Raw genomic sequence first — 25,278 nt, forward strand, 5'->3', positions numbered from 1 at the left:
ATCATGGAGAGGGTTAGTCCCTATAACCCAGAAGCCCTGGGACTCCCCTGCCTAAAAGTAACTCCTTCATTATAAAAATACGATTATCCAACTATACACTTTCAAAAGCGCCAAGCAGCTGACAGAAAAGGATTATCACCTTAAAAAAAAAGGAAACTAGGAGCTCAGAGAATTACGTGACTTACCCAAGGTTTGTAAGAGTAAAAAGTATATGGAATCCAAGGCTTCGACTCCCCATCCAGAGATGTTTCATAATCCCCCACTGTGTGGTACTAGATAGGGCAACATTCCCACAGGAAAATGTGATAAGCATTAATTTCTTATAAACTGAATATAGTTTTAGGTACTGGGCTCAGCTGGAATTGTACTTCTGTAAGCTAGAGGGCCAATATTGCCGAAGATTAGAGGATTTAGGCAAGTGCCCAGTCCTCCTCTGCTACAGTGGGAAAGTACTAAAAAAAGATACCAACTCACAACTCTGGAGCCAGACAAACCAGGGTTAAATCCCAATTCCAACACCAGCTGTGTGACAAATTATTCAACTTTCATGCCTCACTTTCCTCATCTATAAAATGGGGATAATAACAGCACCTGCTTCTTAGGGCTGTTATGAGCATCAGTGAGTTAATACACATCAAGCACCTGGCACACTGGCTGGCACCAAGTACTGAGTGTCATAATTGTTATCCCTGGAAAGCTAGCAGTTCCTCACCTACAGGTATGCACAGGTTTCTGACCAGTAAAACAGCCTAAAAACAAAAGGAACCTATCATAGTAAGACTGTTAAAACTTGCTGCTCTGTTTCTTCCATCAAGACTATGACTCCATTTTTTCACATCTTCTTTCCTTTTATTGAAAAAAATTTTAGAAAATGGCAGTTAATAAAGGGCACAAAGAAATCAACAGGGATATACTAGTGGAAAACATAGACAATATAAAATTAAAAATGCCATTGGCTTCTTTAATTGGTTAAGAGCACAAAATGTAACAGAAGGTCTGTTTTAAACAAATTAAAAAGCTGTGTTTTTTTCCCAATTCCCCCCAAGTTAGATATATACACACCCACAAAAATGGTGTGTGAAGGAAAACTGTCATACACAAGAAGTTGTATCCTGAATTATGGGAAACAGCTGTTGAAATAGGAATTAACACAATAAAGTCAGCAACAGGTTAACAATTTTTAAAACTGAGTCTTTAAATGCTGCATGGCACAAAGCTATACAATATAAAGGACTGCTAGGTATGAAGGACAAAGCCTGTATGGCTGCTAGCAAAAGTGCTTTTCCAGAAAAGCAAATCAAAACAATGCAATTAGCAGACCAAGGCTAAAGGCAGATATCAGAGCTACAACTTCTCATATCTGGACTAGAAAATCCCATTTATCTGGAATGGACCAAAATTTCAGGACAAAATCGGGACATTTTAAACATATCTTACTTTATCCATTTCAAGTTCTGTTTCCTTCTCCCTCACCATGAAATTCAGCATGATCCAGCAAAGATTATTGCTTTTAGAACTGGCTATTTTATTTTTCTTTCTGTTGCAAGGCTGTCATGGAGCCTAGATATTTCCGGCTCGTATGCATCCATGACCAGTGTCCCGCTGTGGTCAAAAAACTTAGCAATGGACTTGGTGAACTCGGCCTCTCGCTGCTGCTTTGTTCTTCCACTGATGAAGGTCAACTTCAAAGTGTATTTGTCATCGAACCTAAGCAAAGATAATAAATCAAAAACCAAATAGAGATTCAACAAGTAACACTAGAGCATCAAGTGTTTTTGAAGAACAGAGCTGAGCTGGCTACTGGTGACAGAGGAAACATGCAGATTGATCCTTTAAAAAAAAAAAATCCAGGGGTTCCTAATTGCCTTCAAGATATGAGTTCTGGGGGTGCCTGGGTGGCTCAGTGGGTTAAAGCCTCTGTCTTCAGCTTAGCTTCAGCCTAGGACCCTAGGATTGAGCCCCGCATCAGGTTCTCTGCTCAGCAGGGAGCCTGCTTCCCCCACACCCTGCCTGCCTCTCTGCTTACTTGTGATCTCTGTCAAATAAATAAGTAAAATCTTAAAAAAAAAAAAAAAGATATGAGTTCTGATTCATAGGTATTGCCATGTCTGCCTTACTGTGTACCTCCTTTACCTTGTCATACACCGTTAAATTATATGGCCCACTTCCTACCTCTGAACCTTAAACTTGTTATGCTAGAAGGGTCTTCCTAGTAGACACTTCTCTCTAATCTCACCTGACTAGTTCCCATTTGTTAATATTAAGGCATAAACTTTTCTGGGATACCCTTCCCAAAATGGGTCAGATGACTCTCCTTTGTCATACACCATCAATTGTCACCATACCATCAACTGTCAACTCAGATACTGTACACCTAGCATATGCCAGGCCTAATGCTAGGCTCCCATGTTGTCAATCAAATTATCTACTGGAAGATGTTTAAGCATCTGTGTTCTTCATTAAGCTCAGAGATTCTTAAGGATAAGAATTCCGTCTTATTTATTTTTCTATTCCTAGCTTGGCACTTGGCACCAAATCTTATGAAAAAATGAAGAACCTTTGTTTTCCAGAGATGTTCACCAATTTCAGGCTGCTCAGTCCATGTTCCCTGTAATCAATCAAGTTTCAGGTTCTACCCGTATTTCAGGCCAGAAATATCTTTTACTATATGAATTCCCGAGATTCCTTACCTATACCTTAAGGTACTTTCAAGGCCTTCTCTATCTCCACCCATTTAAGAGGGTTTATAAAAATCAACCTCTGGCAGGATGACGTTCCTCCCCCTGACTGTGACCTGTTTGTTTCTGTCTCCATTTAATTAGGGCACATTCAGTGGACTGTCAAGCTGTTACTACCTTTAGAGAAAGCAACTGCTGAAGCCTCTGTTTCTGCATGTTTAAAACAGGAAAACTACCACTCAGTTTTCAGGATCACTGTCATTGTTAAAACAGTGCCTATTATTAACCAGCACTCAAAAAATCATAGCTCAATAAATTATTGTCTAAGAAATAAAAAGTGTTGGTAAGGATGTGGAGAAAAAGAACACTTCAGACTGTTGGTAGGAATGTAAATTGGTGCAGCTAATTATAATGGAAAACAAAATGGAAGGTCCTCAAAAAATTAAAAATAGAAATACCATATGATCTAGTAATTCCACTACTAGGTATTTACCCAAAGAAAATGAAAACACTTATTTGAAGATACATACACCCCTGTATTTACTGCAGCATTATTTACAATAGCCAAGATATGGAAGCAGTGTCAGCTCAGATACTGCGTCCATCAATAAATGCATAAAGAAGGTGTGGTGTATATACACAATGGAATATTACACAGTCACAAAGAAGGACAAAATCTTGTCATTTGTGACAGACAACATGGATGGACCTAGAAAGTATTATGCTAAATTAAATAAGCCAGAGAAAGAGAAATATATCATTTCACTTATATATGGAATCCCCCCCCCCCCAAAAAAAAGAATTAGCAAACAAAAAGCAGAATCAGACCTGTAAATACATAGAACAAACTGACTGTTGCCAGAAGGAGGGTTGCTGGGGAGACGGGCAAAATGGGTCAAGGGGAGTGGGAGATACAGGCTTCCAGGTATGGAATGCGTAAGTCACAGTGATAAAAGGCACGGCATGGGGAGTATAGTCACTGTACTGTAACAGCACGACATTGCATAATGCAGACAGTAGCTACACTAGCAGTGAGCTAACTACAGAGCTGCTAAATCACTATGTTGTACAACTGAAATTACTGTAACATTGTGTCAACCATACTAAAAAAACAAAAACAAAAACACAACAAAACTGTTATCTAGCCAGTTATTCCCAACCTGGAGAGCTATGAGTGGAAGTCCTTAAAACTATTTTCAATACCTCAAAATTTTTCTCAAACTCCAGCCAGCAGCTATTAATTGATTTTACAGTAATCTCAGAACTTTTAGGCCGGGTTCCACTGGCAGTTCCACGACTCTGATGGTAGGACATGATCTGATGAGTTGTGATCTGATGAACTTTAGTTAGTATTTATTTTATATTATGTAGTATACAACTTATTATACAATTACACAACATATATAATTACATCTAAAGTATTCTCAGAAAAATCTAACAATATATTATAGAATAATTATAAGAATAATTATATATTCATTCAGTCCTAACTTTATATGTCAGGCAGTTTCAGATGCTAAGGCTATACAGCAGTGAACCTAAGAGGCAACTCTGCCTTTTGGGACTTTTACTTTAGTGTATATGAAAGAATTAGCAATAAAATAAAAAATATAATATTTTAAATGTAGTAGGCAGGAAAAGCTTCACTAAGCAGTTATTTGAGCAGAGCCCTAAAGTAGAGAAGAACAAGCTATCTGGAAAAAGAATAATCCAAATAGAGTTCACAGCAAATGCAATGGCCCTAGGGCAAGAACATGCTTGGAACGCCTAAAGAACAGAATGAAATTAGAGAGGAGGAAGCCACGGAGATAAGGAGGGTATGTGCATTATGTGTGGGGGGTGCAGAGGAACAGATGAGTATGGATTTCTAAGATAGGCTTAGGATTTAGATTTTTCTGAGTGACATGGTTTGGAGAGGAGGATATGCCTTCCTTTCTAAAAAGAGCACTCTGGCTGCTGTACTGGAAATAGACTATGAGCAGGGTGAGCAGCTGCGGAGGTCCATGAAGACATTATTATAGTAACCTAATTGAGAGATGAGGTAGCAGAAGAAATGGAAGTGGTCAGACTGATATATTTAGAAAGCAGAGCTGATGGGATTTGCTGAAAGACTACTGGAAAGACTGAGAGAGCAGTCAAAATGACTGAGTTCTGGCCTGAGTAACTAGAAGGATGGAAGTGCCATTTATTGAGATGGGGAAACCTGGGGGGAATGCAGGTTTGGATGAGGGACAGCAGAGTTAGATTTTGAATGTGTGGATTTTGAAATGCTTATTAGGATCCGAGGTCAAACAGGAAACTGGAATGTAGCTGGGAGTTCAGGACAGAGGTCTAGGATGAAAATACAAATTCAGGGACGCCTGGGTGGCTCAGTTGGTTAAGCAACTGCCTTCAGCTCAGGTCATGATCCCGGCGCCCTGGGATCGAGTCCCACATCGGGCTCCTTGCTCAGCGGGGAGCCTGCTTCTCCCTCAGCCTCTGCCTGCCATTCTGTCTGCCTGTGCTCATTCTCTCTCTGACAAATAAATAAAATCTTTAAAAAAAAAAAAAAAAGAAAAAGAAAATACAAATTCAGAGATTTTCATCATATAGATGGTATTTTAAAGTCTTGAAATTCTAGATAAGATTACACCTAGTGATTGTATATAGATAGAGAAGAGGCGCTAGTAACAAGCACTAGTGGCATTTCAAATTTAGAGGCATCACAAAGGAGACTAAAAAGCAGACATTAAAAAGAAAATTAGAAGATTATGGTACCCTAGAAACCTAGTTTAAAAAAAAGACAAGTATAACAAGGAGAGAGTAATCCACTATCAAATGCTGGTTGAATAAGATGAGAAAAGAGAAATAAAGACAAGCAGATCCAAGAGATAGTGAGAGGAGAAAAAAGGGACAGAGAAATAAGACCATGTGAGGAGAAAAAGAGGAACAAAACCAATTTTCTTCAGTTGGGAGAAATGACAGCATGTTTGCATGCCACAAGGAATGATCCAGCAGAAAGGCAAACATCAAGTAAATGAGAAGGGAAAGAATCTAGTAGACAAATTGACAGAAGGCAGCAGACAGAAACTCAGGAAGAAACAGACTCTGAAGAGCACTGCAAGCAGGTAATGATGGGAGATTTCTGACTGCTTCGATCTCAGCAACAAAAAGAGGCTGAGAGTAAAGATGGGAGAGGAGGGTAGGTTTGCGGACAGAGGAGAAGGTATCAAAGATGCTCTAGGGCAGTGAGAGTAACTACAGAAATGATGGAATATAAATTGGGTAAGGGAAAACTGAGACAATGAAGGAGAAAAGGGACAATGAAAAAGTTGGGAGGCTCAATGAATCAAGGATGGCACTGGGGCTGAAGAACCAATGGGACAAGAGAACCAGAAAAAGAGGAATCAGAAAGCGGGATACTCAAAACTGAAATTATTAAAGGTAATTAGTTATCAGCTAAGTCTAGAATATGTCCAGGAAATAAGTATTTAAGACATGGTAGAAAACAAAACGATCAGAAGAGAAGCCAGAGAACCGGAACCCATCATCCATTTGGATAATGAAGTCACCAAGACTTCCAAAAGGAGCTATGCTAGAGAGAGTGCCAGTGAGCCAGGAGCTATCTTCAAGGAAAGAGAAGTGAATCCGTATTTAACTGCAATGAGAAGGAACAGGGGTGGCATATTTCCTCACCACAGGAAACAACAACATGGCAGCTGGTAAAAAATCAGCAAGAATGAGGAAAAATCAGAATCCTCGTACATTGCTAGGGTACTGAAAATGGTGCAGCAGTTTTGGAAAACAGTCTGGCAATTCCTCAAACAATTAAAAAGAGTTACCATATGCGTCGCTGAGATGGCTGAGTCAGTTAAACAGCCAACTCTTGATTTTGGTTCGGGTCATGATCTCAGGGTCGTGAGATAAAACCCTGCGTCAGGCTCTACACTTGGCTCAGAGTCTGCTTGACATTCTCTCTCCCTCTCCCTCTGTCCCTGCCCCTCTCCCCCTGCTTGTGTGCATGTGTGCTCTCTCTCTTTCTCAGATAAATAAATCTAAGGAAAAAACAAGGGGGTTACCATACGACCCACAATTCTTCTCCTAGGACATTACCTGAGAAATGAAGACATATGTCCACACAAAAACTTGTATGTGATTATTTATAGCAACATTATTCACAACAGCCAAAAGTGGAAATGACTCAAATGTCCATCAACTAATAAATGGCTAAACAAAATGTGGTATAGCCATGTAATGGAATATTTGGCATAAATACTGATACATGCCATAACATGAATGAAACTTGGAAACATTATGTTAAGCCAAGGAAGCCAATCACAAAAGACCATGTAGTCTAGGATTCCATTCACATGAAATGTCCAGAACAGAGAATCTATAGGGATGGAAAGCAGATCAATGGCGACTTTAAGACTAAGGGAATGGGGTGGGAGATCATGGATAGGGAGAGGATAGCTAAAGAGTACAAGGTTTCTTTTTGAGATGATGAAAATGTTCTATGTTGGCTGTGGTGATGTCTGCGTTATCTGTAAACACACTAGACTACTGACCTGTATACTTTAAATGTATGTATGGTATGTGACCTGTATCTCAATAAGGCTGTTAAAAAATAATACACTGTGTAGGGGTGCCTCAGTGGCTCAGCCGGTTGAATGTTTGCCTTTGGCTCAGGTTGCAATCCCAAGGTCCTGGGATTAAGCGCCATGTTGGGCTCCCTGCTCAGTGGGGAGTTGCTTTTCCCTCTCCCTCTGCCCCTTCTCCCAGCTCATGCTCTCTCTCAAATGAATAAATAAAATCTTTAAAAAAATACACTGTGTGTTTGAATGCACATATGAATGAAATGGAATGTATGAATGAAAATAAAGAAATCAAGATGTTGCTAGGGTCTAGAATTCTGCAACTCTATTTTTAGGAGCCTGGCACAAGGTATAGATTTATGACCTCTGAGGTCAAAAGGCAGGTGGGAGCCCTGCCAGAACTCAGCAGGAACCCCAGAAGGACATTTTGCTCCTCCTCAAAGGCATCTCCACAAGCTGGTAATGAGAGCAGCTCTTTGGTGTTGATGCTATGCTTACCTTTGTATATGCATTAACTATACTTGTTATTTAAGAGCCTACTAAGTGCTAGGACCTATCCCATGTATTTTCAGGATAGGAACTAAAAGCATGAACTCAGATGTGGGCTGGAACACCTGCTAGATTTCCCTTTTGGGCTCTAGAACCGTGGAAGAATTAAGTAAACCCTTTGGGTCTGTGTTCTTATCTACAAAATGGGTTGTTGAATGAGATAATGAGATAATGCACTTGGCATAATACCCAGTATATGGTTAATGCTCCACAGACGTTTGCTATTTTTACACTTAGTATATATAAAAGCTGGCATCTTCCCCAAAACTCTCGGGAGTCATTCTTCACCCAGTTTTGACTAAAGCTCAAATGGTTTCCATGATATACAGGAAGTCATACAGCTAGAGATGAGCTGGAAGATAAACCCAACTCTGGATACCTAAAAAGACCTCAGGTGTCACCTGCATGAAGTTATACTCACAGCTGGTCAGAAACACTGAAATGTGCTTCTCTGAGTTGCCAAGTGCATTGCTGCAAATATTCCTGATTGCAGAGACTGCAGTCAAGATCACAGATGACACAGAAGCAACAGGGTTCTTCAATGACAACTCATTTCACAACTTTGGCCTTCATAGTTCTGTATTCTAATTGGGTCCGTTTATTGACCAGAGGGAGAGAGACCTATTCTTCATCCTTCCACCAAAGTTCTTTCTCCCACAGTTTATCCTGAGGGCACTTCTGTGATAATACAATCTCAGAAGTACAATGCTAGGAAAAACCTTCTGGATCATTCATACCCCTTACTTAGTTTGCCATGACCGGCACTATGATCTGCATGGAGTAAGCATAATATTGTCTGTTGCTGAAAATGACTCAACTCTGAAAGGATCTATGAAGATAGTCATACCTTTTGAGACTGGAGGACAGTTGCCAAATATCATCAGGATCCATTCCTGTGGGATCTTTCCTGTGGGCCACAAGAAAGATGCTCTTCTCCTTATATGAGGTATAAATCGTCAGGATCCCCATCATCACAAAATAGGTTCAGATAAAGTTAAGGAGAAAACACACATACACACACAAAAGAAATAACACAAATTGACAAGGGCTATGAAAACTTTTGTAATGATAATCCTGGAGAAGACAGTTTCATCTTGCTATAAAAACACTGAAAATTTAGCTATTTCATTTTTCATCCTTAAGTGTGTGTATCTATCTTCAGTGTCTAGCACAGAAGAGTCATTACCATTATATGTAAAACTAAGATGATTATGAAAATAGCAAGATCATGCATGTTTTGCTTTAAACACCAAACAAATGAAATTTCATCACGGTAGTTCTCTTGGGAAGCCATGTATTTGTAATAATGTTGCCCTCACAGTTTAAACTTTTTGGAACTCTTTTGGTAACTGCCTCTAGAACCTACAGCATAGTCTTTGGAACTGCCTTAATGGTGAAAAAATTCATACTGGGATGATTTATCTGATTACCAAAGGGAGTGAAGGTGCCAATTCCAGGACTATGATTTGGGATCAATTTGGATAATACCTTTTTTAATCAGGGCCTGCTTTATTAAATGGCTTGCTAGAAGAAAAATCCCCAAAGCACATTTTTTAGAAATATTTCAGGTAGTGGCAGCATTGTTAAGTAAACTGCCTACCAAAATGATTTGTTTTAAATTAGTACAGTGCTGGCACATAGCAGACACTCAAAAATACTGTGTGGATATTAATAAGGCAGCCCTATCTATTCCAACATGAAAAGACATCCAATATATTTTAAGTTACAAAGAAAAATTCAGTATGTCCAGATTGACTTAGGGAGGAGGTGGTAGGAACCACAAGAAAACTGTTACTATGAACAAGTGGAATTTTTATAATTACAATGACAGTATAATAGAAGTTCTTTGTATTTAGCTTTTTGAGAAATAATCAAAGTGGATAGGTAACAAACATGATTCTACTAATATTGTAAAAGGAGAGGGGAAAGGAAAGAATCTGAGAGATTACATAACCAAACATTATAAAATGTCTCATTTAATGTTTTTAATTCTGAATGTGCATTGCCCCTATTTGTAACAGAGCAGCATTCAGTCTCCAGTAAGTTAAGTTCTTATTATCATAAGATCACAAAAACAGCTTGGATTTCAAACCCAGAGCTCCAGAATAGGATTTAATTCCATGTTACACAAACCACACCTCTATCTCATGCTCAGTAACTCTCAGTCTAGCCCTTCAGCTTCAGGGAACCCTGAATCTCCAAAATCTGATCCTTCCCTAATATCCTGCAATGAGTTTCTTGAAGCAGTAGGTCTAACGGGAATGTGGTAGGCTAGAAATGAGAACTGGGTCTCACTATAATGGGTGTTTTGCTCTTAGGCACTCACACTTGGATTATAATCATCTCTACAATAACTAAACAGAATTAAAGATAAAATAACCACATTAAATCGCAAATATCAATGATAATCACTAACTAAAGTTACAGAGGCTCATAGCTCATAATGTTAAATTCTAACACTAGCGGGCCCTAGAATCAAAGTTTATTTATTTTAGGGAGTGGGGAGAATTATCAGTAGAGCGTTTAATGAACAGTCACTAGAAAACAAACCTGAGCATAAATAAAGGATATGATATGACACACAAAGCCAAAACAGGCTTAGATTCTGGAAAGGGGTGCATATAATCCCAAATCAAAGCCACTATGGCAAAGAAACAGGAGATGGTACAGATGGTGAGGCGACCGTCAATCAGACCAAAATTCTCCACATACTTGTACTTTTCCAGAAGTACCTAGTAAAAAGAACAAGGAGTCAAGCTCACAGGATTTCTTCCTTCCTAGTATGTACTTTTATTCTTAACTTCCATGATAAAAGTTATATTATCATATAATTACCAACAGCTCTCTCCAATCAGGATTTTACCACTTCAAGCAAAAAAAGACGCAAGCTATTCTCAATGATCCCAGAGAAAAAGTTCATCAACTTCTCATCATTTTTTTAACCCTCAACTTTTTCCCTGGGAGGAAGCTAAAAGTTCCCCCTGCTTGTTTCTTTTAAAGAGAGAAGTGGGGACGCCTGAGTGGCGCAGTCGTTAAGTGTCTGCCTTCAGCTCAGGTCATGATCCTGGATCCTGGGATCAAGTGCCGGGCTCCCTGCTTCTCCCTCTCCCTCTGCCTGCTGCTCCCTCTGCTTGTGCACTCTTTCTGTCAAATAAATAAAATTTAAAAAATAAATAAATAAAATAGAGAGAGAAGGGGGATAGGGGCAGAGAGAAAGAGAGAATCTTAAGTAGGCTCAACGCCCAGTGCAGAGCCCAACGTGAGGCCTGATGTGAGGCTCGATCTCACAATCTTGAGGTCACGACCTAAGCCGAAACGAAGAGTCAGATGCTTAACAGAGTGAGCCACCCAGGTGCCCCTCTTCCCTTTTTAAATAGAGAGATGTCCAATCATGAATGAATGTCCTATATTCCCTCAACCCTCTAAGCTCTGGGCCAAGTAACCTTAAAAAACAATTGGATCACCAGCTTTCTGGAATTCAAAAATTAAATTTGACAGAAGCTTGAGGTAACTAATATTTTAACACATGCTCCCCACATTTACTCTAAGGATTTCAGAAACTGCTTTATGGCTCAATTCCTTAAACTAACAACTACAGCCATTCCAAGTCTCAGAAAAAAAGATCTTGCAGACATGTCATAAGCTATATATACGCTAACAGACTCCCAACCTCAATAAAGTACCTTTTTGGCAGAATCATCCAAAGAATTCTTCACAGCTGATCCATCCCACTTGTCAATTTTTACAGGTTTATCATCAATCTTCCACTGTAAAATAGAAAAGTTGTGAATCAAGAGGCATAGGAGCTTACTGAAAGTAAAATAAACTACCTCCTTAAGAGTGTTTAAATGCCTCCCCCGCCCCCCATCCCAGGCACAAAATGGTGTCACTTAGGCTAAGACCTCAAGTCAGTAAACTACGACCTAGTACCTAACCTAAGGGCAGTTTTAACCCCCAAGAAATATGTCCTTTAACCAGTCAACAGAAGAAATTCCTGGTCAGCACTAGGAAACTTACCAATAGGCCCCTTCACCTTAAAACAATGGCTTCTTCGCTAATAATTTCCTTTTTTCCACTCCCTCTCCAGCTTTAAAAATCTTTCCATTTCTGTAGTCTTTTGGAGCTTCCCTCTACCTGCTAGTTGGGATGCTGCCCGATTCATGAATCTATTACTAAAGCCAATTAGATCTTTAAAAATTACTTGGTTGAATTTTACTTAACAAGAGCATCTTCAAGTTTATGTACATTTATTCCTTGTCCTCTGATGTTGGACAGCTAAAAGACAAACACTTAAAAATGAAGTTGAAGGAGCCTAAGTCACTAGAATCAAGTGGTACTCACATGATTTTGCCAGTATTTGCCAGATTTGCCAGTATTTGCCAGATTTTCCATGCTGGAAAGCTAAATCTACAAGCCCCAAACCAAACATTTACCTAGGCTACAGAGACTACAGTGTGAACTCACATATTCCATTCTCATTTTACCCAAATGTGGAAACAAGGAAAAAAGCTCCATTTGTTCATCCTTTCATTCTGTGACCACAAAACTTAAGACAATTTACATCCATGAACTTTCAGACACTAACAAAATGTCAGCTAACAATTTTTGTAGTTCACCAGCATGTCTTAACCTTAGGAAAACAGCAAATCCAGTGTAGTCTGTTGGAAAGAATATTTTGAATTAAAAATCAAGTCCTATTACCAGTCAGTTATATGACTTTGGACAAACCCCTTTCCAATTTCCATCATCTACAGAGGTACAAAATCAAGTGATTGTCTCACACATTGTTGGTAGAAATTCAAAATGGTACAACACATACTAAGACAATTTAGCACCTTGGATTCCACTTCTGGGAATTTTTCCGTATCTGCATGCACATAAATATACAAGCCTACTCATGTAGCAGTGCTTTTAATAGTAAAAAAGTAACTCAAATACTCAACTACAGAGGACTGGTTAAACAAACTGGTGTACCCAGGTATCTTGAGATGGTCCAGGGACATGGGTGGGACTGACTTATCAACGTACGGCTTTTTTGATTTTTATTTTCTTCAAACCACTTTCAATTTTATTTGATTAAAAAGAATGCCTTTTAAATTTCTAAACACATGAATATCTTATATAGTAAAAATGTTCTCAAATGCAAATTACATGAACATAGTTTAAGTGACAGGGTACTATAAATACTCTAATAAACCTATCTTTTATAGATCATAATGCTCAACTCTTAATTTTTTATATCAAGTAAACAAATACCATATTTCATAAAAATTTCAAACCAGTAGGCAATCCATTTTGGGTGCATGAAAAAACCTTTAGCCTATTTTAGAGGAAACAGCATCTTTACTGTAGTATAGAGACTTCCGGAAAAGGGCAGGAGGGCGGACATCAGGAACTTATTTTTCGGACTTATTTTCTGTAATTCTTAACACTGCTCATCAACTAAAATCTATGCTACTCTTCTATTTTCTCTCTACTGCTATTCAAGGCATTTTAGAAACTTTTTTCTCCCACTCTTATCTTCTTCATCCATAAGTACAAATTGTTTTCCTTTAGTAATAAAAAGGCACAGCCAAGGTTGGCTTCTTTCATGTGGGACCTCACAGGATAAATTACGAAGAAAGGCTCTGTGCAAAAAAGAGGTAATTTAGGCATGAGACTACCATCCCGAGAGTTAGAAAGGCTGGTGAACAGTCTCCTACACTGATTAAAAAAAACTTCCCCTAAGTGATTTAAACCGTTTGTATAAATAATGTGGTTTATGCTAAATACCAGTTGTTGTTTTTTTTTCTAGGAGTCTGGCATTTGGGCACAGGTTAGGCAGAAAGTACATACTAAACCAGCTCCCAGTAAAAAAAATCTGGACACTGGGTTTCTAATGAGCTTCCTTGGCAGACAACACTCCACATGTACTGTCAGAGCACCGCTGCCAGAGGAATTAAGCACAACTTATGGGACTCCACTGGGAGAAGACTCTTGGAATCTTGCACTTGGTTTCTTCCAGACTTCCATCCTATGCATCTTTTTCCTTTGCTGAAATAAAACTTGTCCATGAGTACAACTACACACTGAGTCCTGTTGAGTCCTTCTAGTGAATCACTGAACATAGTCTTGGGGACCCCTGATACAGGCATATTGCCAATTAAGACACAGCAGATGCTGTAACTTCACACAGTTCCTCTTTCCCACATTCCCACCTGCATATTACAGATACGTATATACTGGGCCTAATTAACAATCACAGATACTGACTTTAAGACCATAGCTATTGTCAATCCCATTCCCCAAAAGAGACACTACTTTTATCTCCTTCTGATTTTAAAAAATATATTCATCTCTATTAAAAAATGTTTAAATTGTTATTTCTTAATTTTTCAGTTTTTGGCATTAAATCTATGGACTTCTCACCATAAAAGAGGAAATGTAGCCATTTCATCCCTGCCACACTCACATTAATTTTTCCTGCTCCTCCTCCACCACATTTTTAATACAGTCATAGCAGATCACTGGTGATTGGGTCTTCTATAATAGCTTAATTTTGGCTAGATCATTATTCAAATGGTACATTATGATTATAAATGCTATTCACAGATGAGTCATGTAGTATACTTGGATTACTTTTTCCTTCCTGATAGCTTTTGTTTGTTTTGGAAGCTACTGTTGTTGAAGCTACCTTGAAGCTACTGTTGTTTTGGTGGTTGTTTTTAATCAATGTATTTGTCACCAGTATAGTTTTGAATTCTCTTGCAATTGTTTAAATCTCCTTTTAATATGTGCAAAGGTATTCAGCATTCTGTGATTTTCATCTTTTTAGGGAGATTGGTCTTGGAGCCTCCTGACCTGCTCTGACCTGCATGGACTGCTTTCCAGGCCTGCTGTACAGCTGTCACCCTGGAATTTCCCTTTACTATTAACTATTTACTATTTCCCTTTACCTTCTCGTGGGCTGAACCTGCTTTTCTTAGACACCATGTTTTACTCTTTTCTTGGTTACTATTCCCTTGATCTTGTGAGCACATCCTCTAGGAGCTTCCTTGAAGAATGCACATGGGAAATAAATTTTGAGACTGCACATCTGAGAATGTCTTTTTATTCTGCCCTCACACTTAAGTAAGAGAAGTAAGTTCTCTTCAAAAATTTTAAAGTTGTATTCCATTGTCTCAACAGTTTGTGGGATTCCTAAAGCCATTCTAATTCCTGATCCTTCATTCAATGCTTTTTCCCTTCTGGAAGAACTCACACGAAGTTCTTTATGTAGTGTATCTAAAATTTCAAGATGATGTCCCTTCTGCAGGTCAATTCTCATTCACTATTAAACTGCCAGTACTACTGGTAGGCTGTAAGCAAATCCTCAATCTGGAAACCAATGTCTTTCAAATTAGAAAACTAGCATTCAGGGATATTAAGTGTCACACAGCCAGTTAGAGAAGGCAACAAAATTACTTAGGGCTAAGTTACAAATACACGAATCACCATAAAACTGTCCCTTCTTCAATGATAGAAATTTATTTTTAACTTGTCTTCATTTCTGAACTCAACCCCAAGGAAGATTCTGTTTGTGGCATTACTCTCAAAGATGTGCTATAATTCAAGCCAGAAGCTAACTGAATTCTGACGGACTATAAACAGATGTGGGCAAATGCACTCTTTCTTCACCCAATAAGGTGGGCCCTTATTATGCAAAGGAGCACAACATAGTGTTAAAAACTACAGCTTTGGAGTCCAACTACTTGTGTTTTCTCACTTCTCCATTTAATGGATGATATAGGGCAAATAATTTAATCTTTCTATGGCCTTAGTTTGCTCAATTGTAAAATGAAGATGATAAAGATATCTATTTCACACATTGGTCTGAGGGTTAATTATGGTAATTCTAAGACACAGTAAAATGCCTAGTGTGCAACAAGTACTTATTAAAAATTAGCTACTGCTGTTGCTGTTAATTATGTAAGACTAATACACTGCATCTGGTTAGCTGGATTTACAGAACATCTCCCTCAGTAACATTTTTATGTTCTCAGAATCAGGGACGTAATACAGAATCAGGATGTAATACAGCATCAAGAGCTACTTACTAAAAAGATGTCTGAACTCTTATAAAGAAAAAAGAGAAGGAAAAGATTTCTAAAATGTTAACTTTTAGTTTAAACTTAACAAATGTATACATGGCTGAAATCATCTCACTCAGTTCTTGTCCAGAGAACTTAAGGGAGGTATAACCATAGCTATAACTTACTGAGTGCGTTAACGTGTCCTATGCATTAAGCTAAATGTTTTATATATACCATCTTGTTTAATCTTTATGAAAAGCCTATTAAGAATAATTGCCATCCGCTATGGACAAACACTTATGTCTCCCCTAAAGTTCAGATGTTGAAATTGTAATTTCAATGTAGATACTATTAGAAGGTGGGCCTTTGGGAAGCAACTGGGTCATGAGGGTAGAGCTTTCATGAGAGGGATTAGTGCCCTTTAAAAAAAGGCAGGAGAGCTTGCTTCCCTCCTCTCCTTCCTACCACATGAGGATACAAGAAGGGTGTCCACAAATAGTAGAAGGGCCCTTACCAGAACCCAACCATGCTGGCACCCTGATCTCAGACTTCCGAGGCTCCAGAAGCATGAGAAATAACTCTGTTGTTTATGCTACCCAATCTATGGTATTTTTGATAAAGCAGCTCAAACTGACTAATATCCTGCTTTTACAGATGACACTAAGGGTTTAAAAGATTTGCACAAAGTGACAGCAAGGCAGGGGTAAAGCCAGGACTCAACCGAGTTTTCATGATTTCAAAACCCATTCTCTTTCTCACTTCCACACTGCTTCCCACAAAATATAAGAAAAGGGATTCTTAGTCATCAAAAAAACAGAAGAGGGGCGCCTGGGAGGCTCAGTGGGTTGAGCCTCTGCCTTCGGCCCAGGTCAGCAGGGAGCCTGCTTCCCTTCCTCTCTCTCTGCCTGCCTCTCGGCCTACTTGTGATCTCTCTCTGTCAAATAAATAAATAAAATTAAAAAAAAAAAAAAAAAAAAAAAAAAAAAACAGAAGAAAAAGACACAAATCCCTGAAGTGATAGCCATACAAAGTATCCTGATTCCTATTTAATATTATAATAACATAAAAAAACGTTAAAAGATTTTAATCTTGAATATGCAAACGAAACCCACAGAACAGATTTGAATTTTCCATTTTCCTCCCTTTAAAACCAACTGCAATTTAACTGAAAATATAGCTCAGAAAGTCCTAGTTTAAAGAGATCACCTCCCTGTCAGTACCAACATAAGAGAGAAAAACACTTTATCGGACCAGCATACCTGTTGCCAGACCTAGATGGCTGACCAATTCATAGAACATACACATTTGATAGCTTTGACAGAACATGACAAAGACTCATTTCAGTTAAAGACTCATTTCAGTTACAAGTCTCTGCTGCAGATATGAATAATAAGTTCTACGAAGACATTTCACTGCAGATATGGTAGTAAGAACTCTACCTTCTAAGGGCTTTGGAAGAATATTAAACACAATCCAGGTCTTGAGCTTATGTAAATAGTGCAGGAAGACATTTTCTGAGTTAAATGATTTGAGGATTACAGGCTTTTCCTGTTCTCCATGCATCTTCTGGCCTTAATGGCAAAAAAGGACAAAATCCTTGGGTCATTAAAGGCATTGGTCCAGTAATACAAAACTGCCCTGGGTATGAAATAACAGGATGAACACTTCTATTTTCTTATTTTAATGAATGTGAAAACAGAAGTTATGCAGTGATAAAGACCTCAGTGAATTGCTTCATAAAGTTTCTTTGCTGATAAAGGGCAGTAAGACTCAAAAGATTCAATTTGAAACTGAAGAGATGAAGGCTACCAGAGATGAGCAGTGCCAACGGGACCCTGCTCTGACTCAGAAAGAGCCTTACGTATAGCTCTAAGAAAAACTAACAGTTTCTTTCTCCCTTCTTTGAAAGGTCTCTCCCAGCTTAGAAAGGGGGTATAAGCTGCAAAGAGGAAAAGTAATAGATGAGGCACTTGACAGAGGAATATATCCTAGATAGTCTTATTTACTATGTTAAGGGGCTTGGACTTTATTCTGAGAGAAGCAATAGAGAATATTTTAAGCTGACAACAACACAATCAAATTTATGTTTTGTTTTTTAAAGCCATTTTTAGTGGCAACCTTGTAGATGGTCTAGAGGGGAGTAACGATGGAGATAAATACACTGGATGGGGACCGATTTAGATGCAGGGGCTGAATAAGAGCAGCAGCAAAGGGATAAAAAAAATTCAGGCTTAGATAGCTGAGCCATCATGTCATTTTCCAAGAAAAGCCACAGAGAGGCACAAAGGAGAAATACACATTTGTATATGCTGAGTCTGAGATGTTTAAACTCTGTAGTTATATTGAGATATTTCAGAATTTTCTACACCAAAATAAGATTATAAAAACTGATGTTAGACTCAAAAGGTAAGATTACTATTTGAGTTGGAAATATGGATCCCTAAAGCCATACACACACATTCAAAATAAGAAAAAAATGTTCAATCTGGGGAGAAAATAATGTCTGTCTTAAGAATGGGCACTATCACCAAATTTAGATCCCAACTCAGAAATACCACAATTATCTCAAAGAGAGATTATAGCTCTTGGTAACATACTTAATTTTCAATCTCTTTTTAAATTTTTTAAATTTATTTTTATTTATTTTTTGAAGATTTTATTTATTTAATTGGGGGGGGGGGAGAGAGAGCATGAGAGCAGAAAAGGTCAGAAGGAGAAGCAGACTCCTCACGGAGTTGGGAGCCTGATGCAGGACTCGATCCCAGGATTCCAGGATCATGACCCGAGCTGAAGGCAGTTACCCAACCAACTGAGCCACCCAGGCGCCCCTCAACCTATTTTTTAAATAAAAATGACCAAGAAATACTGCAAAGAAAATTACTTACTAGTGGCTTATTAACAGCTACATTTATCACTGGAGTTAAGCTGGAAGTTAATAATCACCATGTGTTAATTATGAGCATGAACATTAGTGGCAACACCAGAGAAATGAGGTAAGTAGACTGGTTCTGGCTATTTAAGTCTAATATACCTACTATTAGATATCCATGTGGGCATGGCAAGTAGGCGGTTCGGTTGGACATGTAAGTCTGAAGTTCAAAGGACAGAACCAGGTTGAAAGTTCAAATATGGAAATCATCAATTTACAGATGGTATTTAAGCCATGACACTGGTATTTCCTGGGGATGAGTATAGAGGAAAGGGGTTTGCCAATATTTACAGGTCGTGAGAAAACAAAATAGTGACAATAAAGACAGAGGCCAATGAAGGAGGAGGAATACCAGAAGCAAATGATCTTCTTAGAAGCCACAAAAAAAAAATCAAGAAAGAAGTGATCAATGAGTAAAATGCTACTGAAAGTTCAAGTAATACAAAAAACTATTACTGAAATTTGACAAAACAGATCAGAGCAGAGAAATGGAGCAGGCAACAGCTAAAAAGGGATGTGGCAGATAGAGACTGTTAACATCTGTGTTATCACTGTTACATAATTGTGAATGACTGGTTAAGAAAATAGTAATAATAATTTGAAACTTTAGAGGTTACTCCATAAACACTGTAAAGAAAAAAAGGAATGAGTTAAAACTGAGATGTAATTCACACACCATAAAACTTACCATTTAAAAATGTGTAACTCAGTGGTTTTTATTATGCTCACAAGGTTGTAAAACCATCACCATTAATTCTAGAATATTTTCATCACCCTAAAAACAAACCCCATAACCATAAGCAGTCATTCCCAATCCCCTTGGTTGCCCCCAGCAACCACTAATTTACTTGCTGGGCACCTGCGTTGCTTCTACCTTTTGGTTATTGTGAATGATGCTGCTATGATCATTTGTGTACAAGTTTTTATGTATAGACATACACTTTCAATTCTTATGTTTATATCCAAGAGTGAAATACACTAAGTCATATGGTAATTCTATGTTTAACCTTCTGAGGAACTAATAAACCATTTTTCCGAGGGGGCTGCATCATTTTACATTCCCACCAGAAATGCGGGAGGGTTCCAATTTCTCCACATCCTCACGAACAATGTTTATTTTTCTTTTCTTTTTAAAATTATTATAGCCATCCCAGCAGTATCTCACTGTGGTTCTGATTTACATTTTTCCAATGACAAATGATGCTGAGCATCTTTTCATGGGTCTATTGGTCGGTCATTTGTTTATCTTCGTATGGAGAAATGTCATTCAAATCCTTTATTCTTTTAAAAGTTAGTTTGTCTTGGGGTACCCGGGTGACTCAATTGATTAAGCATCTGACTCTTAATCTCAGCTCAGGTCTTGATCTTAGGGTCCTGAATTCAAGCCCCTGCACCGGGGGCTTTATGCTAGGCATAAAGCCTATTTTAAAAAAAAAATTTTTTTTTAAGTTAGTCTTGTTATTACTGGGTTGTAAGATTCTCTATATAGCCTAGAAATTAGACACTGATCAGAAATATGTTTTCAGGGGCGCCTGAGTGGCTCAGTGGGTTAAAGCCTCTGCCTTCAGCTCAGGTCATGATCCCGGGGTCCTGGGATCAAGCCCCACATCAGGCTCTCTGCTCGGCGGGGAGCCTGCTTCCTCCTCTCTCTCTGCCTGCCTCTCTGACTGCTTGTGATCTCTGTCTGTCAAATGGATAAATAAAATCTTAAAAAAAAAAAAAAAGAAAAAAAAAGAAATATGTTTTCAAATATTTTCTTAGTCTATGGACTATTTTTTTCATTTTCTTAATAGTGTCCTTTGACATAAGAGCTTTTAATTTTGATGTAGTAAAACATGAGTTTTGAGATGTTATTAAAGTTTAGTTTGCAAAACAATGTTTAAAAGCGAGCACCTTGTTTCCTTAAACACGTACACACACACAAACCACAGCAATGCCATAAAACTGTTCATCTTTGTTCAGGGGTGGGTTAGGGTTCAGGCATATCGTATCAGAAATCTGGCAAGCTAAGCTACCACTGAAGAAGCCAAAAGGAGATACTTGACTTGTCTAAGGACACATGGTTGATGGGTAATAAACCCAAGGCTTGAATCTAGGTTTTCCAACCTCAAAACAGGTGGTCTTTCCACTACTGCAGTATTTAGCACAGGGCCTGCTCCAGTATGAGAGGCAAGAGCACTGGATTAAAAACTGGGAAACCAGATTCTGGAACTGTAACTAACTCAATGTCTCATCTTGAACAAGTTGCTTCATCTTCCCCTCTTCAACTGTGTACATGTCTATAAAATGAGGAGGCTGGAACAGATGAATTTCAAAATCTCATTATAAACATTTTAGAGAAACCACTATTGATTAAGCAGAACAGTTATAAACCAAGCAAAAATAAACAAAAAACTCTTAATATACTAGAACCAGAAGGGATTTAAAAAGTAATCTAAGATAATTCTCAACCTGGAAGTAACTGTTAAAATGTAGAGGAAAGAAATAAATAAATAGCTATGTGTAAAAACATACAGCTGTCCAGGTCCCACCTCCAGAGAATCTGATTCAGGTCTGGGATGAGGTCCAGAAATCTGTATTTTTAACTAAAACCCCAACGGAGTCTGATATCTTTATATGATGTCAGGAAAAAATATGTATCTAAGGAAGCTGAAGACCAGATAACCGGCTAGTTAGTAGTAGCTACATACATTTTTTGTTAAGTGCTTACTATGTGCTACTCATAGTGCTAGACACATTTTAAGGTAAATATTATTATTCCCACTTATAGATAAGGAAATTGAGATACGAAAAATTTATTAAATTGTCTAAGAATACATATCTGCTAAGTGGCACAGCCAGGATTCAAAGCCAAGCAGATAGGCTGGCTCCAGAGCCTGTGTCCTCAACTATTAAAATATAAAACCTCTGTTTTACCATCAGGATGACAGTCCAGCCAGGAGACAGAAATGAAGTTAAACAGGTATGAAGTTAAAAGGATCTGAATACAGCTTCTAAAAACACAGTTTAACACTGCATTTTCATAGCCAAACAATTTTAGTAGCCTAAACAAATCCAGCCAGGAGACAGAAATCCATGTATAAGGTTAAAAAGACTTGGATATAGTTCTGGAAAGCATGGTTTAATACCACCTGTCAATTATAATAGCTAAAACAATTAAGCAAGCAATTTTCTTTACAGCCTGCTAGGTAAAAGAAAATGCTTTGAGGTATTCTGGGCAAAATAACTTACTGCAATGATCTAAGTTATTCTGTGACGGAGGTTGGAAGATTGCATTTGCATACCTATTTTTAAGATCAGGAAACTAGAACTGCTTTGTTCTCAAAGTCAGTTTCATAGGAGCAGAAATTCACATCTGCTTAGGGAAAGCTAGAAGCACAGTGAAGCACATTTACATCTTTTTATTACATTTCTTCATGGCAAGTGAAATTACAGCTGCAGAAAACAAAGACCCCCCCAAAAAATCAAGACAAATAAAATTAAAGAGATTGTAAGGTAACAGGCTCTCAGTCCTGCAGAGCAAAAAAGCTTCTCTATTCATTCAGATCCCGTTCCCCGAGAATAATTTTTCTCCATCTTCTCTTCCACCGTACCTTCCTTCAGTTTTCAGACAATTAAAGGCATCATTCTCTAAGGCAATTTCTGAAGACTGAGGAGGCAGATCTGAGGGGTTTTTTGTCTGCTAAATTTAATGAAGCAAGTACTTATTCTGTGTTGGTTGTCTCGGAGAACTATAAGTACCTTTCAGAGGAAATTGGACAAATACAAATTGGTAGGAAAATATAAGACAGTATGTCATATTAAGTGACAGCTTAATTCCCATGTGCAATAAATGCTAGAGAATTCAGAGGAGGAACAACTTGATGTAAAGCTGAAACGAAATTTCCCGAGAAAAATCACCTAACAACATCTTATTTTCTATCCTCTATGACCCTCACTTCTTGATTAACTCTGTCAAGTGCTCTTTTTTAAGGCCTTTTATCTATTGCTGCTATTCAAGTTAGGGTTCTCATGGCCTGGTCATTCTATTTTTATAGCTGTTCACAAAGAATGCTTACCTGATACTGTAAAATATTTACAAGCCCACAATACATACGGGAACCCACATTACTTACATAAGGAAATTTAAGTTCAGTAATATCATGTAACCTATCCAAGGCCATGTGGATTTTAATAAGCTATATTAGAATTCAAACTTGTCTTTCTTTTTATAATAAATGCTACAAACTAGTATAGTATAAGGTCTTATTCGAAAGCTTTTAATTTCTACTTCTCCAAACTAATTTTCTGAAAAGCACTTTATACAGCCTCAACAGCTTCCTACTCCAAGCAATCCATGCCCTCTTCAATCTGATTCTACCGTCATGTCACTACAGGTCTCTTACAAAGCAATCCAGTCAACTCACTACCTGAAACATCAAGCACCATCTGCTCAAGGACATTCTTACCTAGTATGCCAACCTTCTCTCCCAAAGTAAGGTCCCAGGTCCACCCTCAGACGTGAGGTCTTTCCCTGGGCCCTCACCTCCTTATCAATTAGTTCTGAGGAATCATTCTCTTTCTCATTTCTATTTCTGTAAAAAGCACACATCTGAATACACCAAATACTTTTAATATTTGGGGTACCTCTTCCTATAGTCAGCTATACTGAGTACTTTCAGACTGTAGGATTCTTGATTTTTTTCCTCTGCCATTGCGCATGTGTATGCAACATGTGTTACAGAGATCATTCATGTATATGACCCCATTTGTTTCTCCCCAAAACCAAACGATTTCAGATGGAAGGTAAGCTTAACTGACTTGCCAGTCTTCATACAGTTTGAAAGTAGCAAACCCTGCATCTTATGATCCTCAGATCCAAGTTCTTTCAATAATGTAATGATACCATATACTCTTCAGTAAAAAATGCCCCTGATAAATGTTTGCTGGTAATGATCCAGAGAGAACAGCAAGAACAGTCAATGGGACAGGATGAGCAAAGGCTGTGAGATGCTCACCAGCAGAAAGGCAGGGTTTATGTATGAAAATAAACATCAATTCCCAAAACTCTCACATGTCTTGGAGCAACTTAACCATTCCAATCCCCAGAACTCGTTCCTCTTAAAAATGGTTAAAAAGTGTGAGAACCATATGATTCAAAACCAGTGACACCTGAAAACAAGCACAAAGACCTGGATCTGAACCCCTCAATATGATCACCTATTTGTATCTTAGGCCCTATCATGCATTAGGCACAAGAGTGTCTGAAAGCTGCTTTCCATTACAGCAAAAATCCTACTTACTATATTAATGGTCCCATGCTTAACATTTCTCATGAAACTGTCCCAGGGCCCTACAATGAGAGAACTGGAAGGGACTAAGTGTACTTTAGGCTAAGCCCCTCATTTACAGATGAGCCCACAGACACAGGGAGAACAAGCATATTTCAAGGTCACACAGCTAATTAGAGGCAGAACCAGTACTAGGACCTACATCTCCATGCAACTGTTTCTTTCAAGATTCTCTGCAAAGGGCAAGAAGGGCCAACTGAGGAGCATGGTTTTCCCTTTTTTCTTTTCCTTTAAGCCCTGTTACTAGGGCCACAGTTAAAAAAAAAAAAAATGAATGGGCAGAGAGGGAAACAGGGTACCTAGAGCAGGCAGCAAGCTCAGAATCCGATTCACTTACTGCACTTGGTTGCAGGCAGAGGAGTAAAATGAGGGGGGAGGGAGGAGGGTGAAGAAGGAGAAAGAAAAAAAGAAATCTTGAGAGGGTTCCTGTCAGCTCAGTAAGGTAAGTAAATACTCAAGTAAATTCAGTATTCGGACTCGTGATAAAACGCCTAGAAACTTCCATAAGCAAAAGATCAAAGAACACTTAGAATCTGTAGCAGCACCCACTGTGGTGCTGCTGACTTCGAATAGCTGCGTTCATGCCTTCGGGCTTGGGCTTGTTTTCCCCGTCAGTGAAATGGGCACATCAACTGTGGCCCCAAGCACCTCCGAGGAAAAGTGTCGGCTGCATTGAAATTGGGAATAAATTATCCTAAGTGTGGTGACTACAGTTAAGGACCATACACACTACCAAGAAAAAAAGAAGGCCTGAAGAGGAGAGAGCTGGGGTGCGAGGTATGGAGGCACCCGCCTACAAGCGCCGGTAGGGTTCCGAGGGTGGGCCAGATGAGGACTACCCGCTGAGAAGCCACAGAAGAAAAGGGGGGCGGGGATGGGAAGGTGGGCTCGCCGCCTCCCGGGCCTCCCAAGTTCTCGTCCGTCCCCAAGAACCGGCTCCTCACCTTGTCCAACAAGCCACTGCGGCCACTGCCTGTCCCGCAGTTGGGACCACCGCCGGCCCCACTACTGCCTCCGCCGCCACCACTCCTCCCGCCCTGTGCAGACGCCGCCGCCATCTTGTCTGCCTCTGTGTCTCCCTCCTTCCTACTTGTCCGAAGCCAATTGGCTGAAGCTGACGGCGTGTCGCGCCGCCCGGAGTCCGTCGGGATCCGTAGTCCGAGGCCG

General features: G+C 38.9%; 1 protein-coding gene across 1 annotated transcript; it reads right to left on the reverse strand.

Annotated features, from left to right (window-relative positions):
• Positions 1–935: 935 nt before the first annotated feature.
• Positions 936–25,211, reverse strand: SPCS2 (signal peptidase complex subunit 2). Its single transcript, XM_047691004.1, has 5 exons — positions 25,056–25,211; positions 11,485–11,568; positions 10,373–10,533; positions 8,649–8,783; positions 936–1,707 (listed from the first exon to the last, which is right to left on the reverse strand). Exons 1-5 carry the CDS (start codon positions 25,167–25,169, stop codon positions 1,521–1,523), a joined length of 681 nt encoding a protein of 226 aa, XP_047546960.1. The 5' UTR covers positions 25,170–25,211; the 3' UTR covers positions 936–1,520.
• Between the last annotated feature and the right edge of the window lie 67 nt (positions 25,212–25,278).

Source organism: Lutra lutra, chromosome 10 (assembly GCF_902655055.1).
Source record: "Lutra lutra chromosome 10, mLutLut1.2, whole genome shotgun sequence".
Taxonomy (NCBI): domain Eukaryota; kingdom Metazoa; phylum Chordata; class Mammalia; order Carnivora; family Mustelidae; genus Lutra; species Lutra lutra.

Coding starts and splice junctions, on each gene's coding strand:
- SPCS2 (XM_047691004.1), bottom strand. CDS start 25,169: ATGGCGGCGGCGTCTGCACAGGGCGGGAGGAGTGGTGGCGGCGGAGGC. Junction 8,784..10,372: donor TTGGCTTTGTGTGTCATATC/ATATCCTTTATT, acceptor CTTTATCTGAAC/CTATTTTGTGATGATGGGGA. Junction 1,708..8,648: donor CTGTCCTCCAGTCTCAAAAG/GTATGACTATCT, acceptor ATCTTTGCTTAG/GTTCGATGACAAATACACTT.